This window comes from Poecilia reticulata, linkage group LG13 (assembly GCF_000633615.1).
Source record: "Poecilia reticulata strain Guanapo linkage group LG13, Guppy_female_1.0+MT, whole genome shotgun sequence".
Taxonomy (NCBI): domain Eukaryota; kingdom Metazoa; phylum Chordata; class Actinopteri; order Cyprinodontiformes; family Poeciliidae; genus Poecilia; species Poecilia reticulata.
In genome coordinates, this window is record NC_024343.1 from 32,809,324 (window position 1) to 32,815,434 (window position 6,111).

A 6,111-nucleotide genomic window follows, 5' to 3' on the forward strand; every position below is an offset into this window, starting at 1 on the left:
GCTGCTCCTTATTGACACCATTCCACAGAGTTACTGGTTTCCCTTTCGGCCGTCCAGCAGATTAATGCCACCAGAGCAGAGCTTCCTCAGGATCAGCTGCCAGTTTCTGTCAGGGCAAAAAAGCCACTTTTCCAGGAAAACCATCGACTACTGGAAGGATGGACACCAGCAGGGAGGTTTTCTGGTCAACCATCCTGGCCGTTTTGAAGATCTGGGAGTTGCTGAAAGTCCTGTGTGATGCGAACTTCTGGATCCAGACCAAATCCAGAGATGGTTCTAGTTCCGACCAAGACGGAACGGCAATGGATGATCATCCAGAACGCCTTCGAACGAGTGGAAGAACTAGGAGATTATCTGTGGACTCAATCATAATGGAGCATTAAGACTCATGATTATTGAAGTGGCTTAAAGGTCAGAACACAGAACCTGAGTCCAGTCCTCAAAGAGCTGGGAAACTACCTGAAAGCCTGGAGTCGGATCTAAGCAGTAAGAAAAGATTGGCTTCTGTTTGGTCCAGAAAAACAACAATGGTGTGAATTACAGAAGTTTGGATGATGACCGGTAATGTTGACTTTAAGGGGGGTTTGGTCAAGCAGTTGGCTGCTCTTACTCTATTCTGGACCCGTTTCAGTCACGGTTTTGTTAATCCCATTCGACTGAAACGGCTTTTCTTAAAGCAGGGGTGTCAAACTCCAGTCCTGAAGGGCCGTTGTCCTGCAGTTTTTAGATGTGCCACAGGTACAAAACACCTGAATCAAATGGCTTAATTACCTCCTCAGTTCTCCAGAGCCTTGCTAATGACCTAATTATTCTATTCAGGTGTGGTGCAGCAGAGGCACTTCTAAAAGTTGCAGGACACCGGCCCTCGAGGACTGGAGTTTGACACCCCTGTCTTAAAGGCTCGAATGTTTTGATGGAGCTTCACATTCTGTTCTGCGTATCTCACTGTTGACTGTCCAACCCTGCTAAATGGGTTGAGGAGTTGGCACAACTGGTTTTTCCTCTTTGACAGATTAATTTTATCCGCACCGACTTTCTGATCTCATTCTTGTGAGTCCAGTTGGACAACCGTAAACTTCAATGGTCTTATTTTAGGACCATTGAAGTTTACATACTCTCTGCGCTTCTGATATTGTCAACAACACTGATTGCTACACAGGAAAATAAACTTACAGTACTTCTTTCCCTACTGGATGAAAAGAAAAATCGAGTCCAGATAACCTTCTGATGTAGACTTGCACGAGTTTTTTTTATTAAATCTGATTATGACTGATAATAAGGTGGCAAATTATGATTTCTATCTTTTTGTTTGACACTTTTTGTATTGTAGTACCCGGAAGTTGCCACCAGATGACAGTAAAGACTTGAGGCAGAAGGATCTGCAGTCACTGACTGGTCGTGCAGAAACTAAATAAAACTGAACAAATCTGTTCTAAATTCTTATTTAAATAGGTTTTCAATACGTCTAATGCAACATAATATTCAACCTGCACTGGATCAAATATTTAATCAAATATAGATTATGGAATTTAATATCAAAACCTCAAGAAGTTGGAGAAATTTAATTTATTCTTATGTAATTTTGATGTCAACAGTTTCTTTTCAGTTCTTTAACTTTCACAGACAGGTTTTATCACGCCGGCTTTGTTTATACAAATAAATCCTTCATTTGAAACGCATGCATTCAGAACATTTTCACATCTTTTCTATGAATGTATTGTGCTAAACATTTCTGGACTAAATTCAACACTAACTGTTGTGGCATTAAAATTAAGTCGCACAATTTATATTTTACGATTTTAAAAATTGTCAAAAACTCGTCCTTTTTATTCTATTTGGCAAATATTATATTCATAGGAGAAGTCAGGCGGATAAACTATAACATTTTATATATGAAGACATTTTAAAAATGCCTATTTATGGATTTGGATTGCAACAAGTTTGGAGGAGGAAGTCCATAGACATAATATATATTGTTTTTTTAAACTTTATTTCTTGTAAACAACTATACAACTGTGCTGTGTACATATTAGAAAAAACAAACAAAAACAAATATAATTGCCAGAGGGAACATAAAGTACAATAGTGACAAGAAAATTACAATCAAAGTAATCTTGCATAAAGAAAATAGTACAAATTGTGGTATATGTGCCAGATGTCAGTGAATTAACATAAGAAATGATCTAAAATTCCAAGTTGGTTGCAAGTCCATATTGTTGTTTTTGCCTTTTGATTAGTTGAAGGTTGAATTGTAAATATATAATGTTTAAGTTCAATCAAAAAAACTGAAAAGTCTGGTTTTTTCCTCAAAAATTTACATTTATGTAGGTAAAATTTAGCCTTAAGAAGTAATAAATTGATAAAGAAACTTTTCAAATTCATTTTTTCATTTTGTTGAAATCCAAATAAGATATTTTTCCAATATAAATGAAAACCTGCTGATATTTACAAAAATGTTGCCAAAATACTTTAGAGTAAGAACACAACCAGAACAAATGAGTGACTGATTCTGGGCAAATGTCACAGAAGGAACAATTTACATCAATGTCAGAGTTGAACTTCTGTAGATGGACTTTAACGGGGTAGATTCAGTGTATCGGTTTAAAAGACACTTTTTTTTTACCTTGTTAGTGATTTGGCAGCAGCCAGGTCGATTTCCAGGATAAATTAATATGAAAGCGATTCCAATATGGTACAACTAACTACAGGAGCAGAGGTCACTTCTCTCTGAAACAGGGATCTAATCGATTTATTATTGTTACGAGGAAGAAGTTTAAGACATGTTTTGCCAACAGGAGAATGAACGGGAGTTAAAATGGGAGAATGGTAACCGACTCTCGGCTTCTGCTTGAATAAACATACAGATTTTTGTAGAAATGGCACCAAAAAAACTTTTGCATATTCTCCAGGAGAGACAGGAAAATTAAACTTGGAGAGAAATTATTCATAACTCGATAACAAGCCATCACTATTAAACAATTGGTCAACCAGAATAATGTTATGAGTAAACCAGGAATCAAAAAATATCGTTTTCTTCTTGTATAGGATGTTCTTATTATTCCAAATGAAATACCGGTGAGGAGAGAAGTTGTGTTTGTAGATGAGCAACCATGATAAAACGGCATAATATATATCATGTCTCTGAGGAAGTCAGTCTGCCTGACGCTTTCTGACGTCATCACGCTGCGCCTCTCCCGGAAGTCTCGGTCGGAGCCAAAATGGCGCGGCAGCGGCAGCTGTTGGTTTTGGTTTTGGTTCGGGAAATAAACGTTAAACGACTAGTACCGTGATTGGACCGCAGTGACGTGACCGGGGAGATCACAGGGACCCCAGCCTCGCGTCAGGACGCGCGTGCACCCGTGAGTGTCACAGTTGTTCCTTTCGGAGCGCGCGGAGCTCACTAGCTAGCAAGATGCTAACGTGTTGAGTCACTGTGATTCACCCACAATTGACTTTGATTTAACTGGGAATTTATCGGACATCAAGTCCGAACCGAGCTGCGGTTCTGCTGTTGTTTCTACCTGACCGGAACAAACCGGTTCGGCCCACCTGACTCTTCCCACAGCGCGTTAGACGCTGATTGCAGCTAACCTAATACTGGTTCTGGTTCTGTTTTGGTTTCCGCTGGTCAGTTGAGCTCCACCTGATTAACACGTGTTCCTTCCGTTGTAAACATGTTTATGTGAATCTTTCAATTGGCACAGAACCTCTCGGCCTCCGTAGTTTCCACTCAGGAACGTTGATCTAAGTTTGTGTTTGGATAATTGATCAATAATCAACTCTGGAGAAGGTTTGTTATCCGGACCGCGCCTATCTAGTTAAATCCTGATCGGGTTCAGGATCATTAACCTATCTGATTATGTTGTCATGGTAACCTGATTGCATCAGGGATGAAACAGCAGATTCATGAGCAGAGAGGTGGATGTGTGGTCAGAGGTCTCACTCTGTCCTCAGGAGAGAAACTGGTTTCTACTGCAGGTTTAAATGGATCAGAACCGGGTTCTGTTGCTACAAACAGAATACGGTTCTGGTTCTGATCCAAACAGAGCTGTCTGCTCATCCTTCTGTCTGTCCCGGTGTGTCTCTGTGTCTCCGTCCCGGTGACTACTGCCGCTCTTCCAGGTGGTGATGGCGGAGCGGCAGGCCGACTGCGGCTGGAAGAGACACATCTCAGACCAGCTGAAGCTCAGGGACAGAGTTCAGAGACACACCTTCGAGGAGATCGTCCAGCAGTGTGAGTCAGGACACTCTGAGGACACGCTGTGTCCCACTCTGAGGACGGAGTGAGGGTTTAAAGCTGTTTGTCTTTCAGACAATCGGCTCTTGGAGAAGTCTGACCTGCAGGCCGTCCTCACTGAGAGATACCAGACAGAGAAGTATGACGTTCAGAGAGGACATGAGGCCAGGTGAGACACCCTGGAGCTGAGTCTCAGCGTGGTTAGTCCAGCCTGAGACATCCTGTCCTCTGAGCGTTGTTTCTGTTTCCTGTTTTTCTTTTGTCCCCATCATTTCTTGTTTGTCCTCATCCTCTGTCCCCATGTTTCCTCTCTCTCTGTCCCCCGTCCCTGTCCAGCTCCCTGGACGCGTCCCGCAGCGACTCCTTGCACCAGGAAATGTCCCAGATGAGGATTCGCCACCAGGAGGAGCTGACCGAGCTGCACAAGAAACGAGGCGAGGTGAGTCACAGGAAGTGATGTCGCCTGTCCTCGTCCTAAGTGTCCGTGTGGCATTCAGGAGCTGTGGGGCGTCCCTGCTCCTCTGCAGGTGTTTCTGGTCCATCAAGGTCTCTGTTGGAGACAGTGCCCCCCTCAGGCTGCTGCAGGTGCTGCGGCTCTCAGCTCCAGTTTACTTCCTGTGAAACCGTCACTGGAAACCAGTTCAGGTTCTCACTTCCGCTCACGCAGCAGCGTCTGTTCTCCTTTCTGCTGCGCCTGTAGCAGCGGCCATGATGGGCGGAGTCAGTCTGTACCTTCAGGACACACCTGTAGCTGGATGCTATGGGGTCAAGTGTTTAAAACAGGAAGTGCTTCTGAAAGTGGGCGGAGTCAGTAACCTTCCTGTGTCCTGCAGCTGGCTCAGACTGTGATCGAACTCAACAACCAAATCCAGCAAAAGGATCGAGAGATCCAGAGCAACGAGGCCAGGTGAGTCTTTCACACACACACACACACACACACACACACACACACACACACACACACATCTGATGACTCTGATCACCTGCAGCAGCTGATTGGTTCTCCCCTTCCAGGATGTTGGAATACCAGCAGCAGATCGCCGGTCTGGATGGAGACTGCCGGGATCTGAGGAGCAGCCTGCAGGTACGACTCCATGAAGTTAATTAATCTGTTGTTGAAGAATCTCCAGTAGCAGTCAGTATTGCAACATATTTCAAGAAGCTTCTGACTAAAGACTACCACGACATGTTAAGAGCTCAACATCCAGGCAGCGGTGATGATATTCCGCATCGACACTTCCTGGATGACATCATCACGTGTTAGCTTGCGCTGCTAATCCACCTGTTTTGCCCCTCCCCTTTAAAGGGATCCACAATTAGCTGTAGCAACAAATTTAATTTCATAAATGTCTATTTCAGATGTAAAAATACTGTAGACTGTTCAGGTTTTATAAATTTAAATAAAATGTTGGCGTTAGCTCCTGCTATTTTCGTTAGCTCCTGCTATTGGCGTTAGCTCCTGCTGTTGGCGTTAGCTCCTGCTGTCACTAATATTGTAAACGTATCTAAAGCCAATCATATTAGCTTTTCAACGAATTCATCCTCCTCCTCTCTCTGCTCTTCGTCCATGAAGTCTCTTTTTCAACTCCTCTATGATTCGGGGTCAAAGGTCAGGTGTTTGCGCTTCCGAGATGCTAATGAGCTGCTCCAGGTTGTAAAAACGACACCTTAAGTCGTGTTGGTTTCTATCTTCCTCGTGTGGGTAGAGATAAGTTTCATCTCCAGAAACTGCGATTATGTGAAGGAAGTGGTTACAAAATAAAAGCCCAAATTTCAAATTAAGCCCCGCCCACCTGCTGAAGGTCAGTGATGAGCTGTAAAAGGTCTGATTCCCACAATCCTCTGCTGCCTCCGGCTCCCAGCAGCTCGCTCTC

The 6,111-nt window shown here is 43.3% G+C and overlaps 1 protein-coding gene across 1 annotated transcript in view; it reads left to right on the forward strand.

The window, feature by feature from the left end:
• The first annotated feature begins 3,169 nt into the window (after positions 1-3,169).
• The window catches only part of atg16l1 (ATG16 autophagy related 16-like 1 (S. cerevisiae)), an 11,605-nt gene continuing 8,663 nt past the window's right edge, over positions 3,170-6,111 (forward strand). The window contains exons 1-6 of the mRNA XM_017308132.1: positions 3,170-3,359; positions 4,123-4,234; positions 4,313-4,406; positions 4,574-4,676; positions 5,071-5,144; positions 5,252-5,342. Coding sequence (XP_017163621.1) covers positions 4,129-4,234; positions 4,313-4,406; positions 4,574-4,676; positions 5,071-5,144; positions 5,252-5,342 — 468 coding nt within the window. The 5' untranslated portion in view covers positions 3,170-3,359; positions 4,123-4,128. The remainder of the gene's footprint in view (positions 3,360-4,122; positions 4,235-4,312; positions 4,407-4,573; positions 4,677-5,070; positions 5,145-5,251; positions 5,343-6,111) is intronic.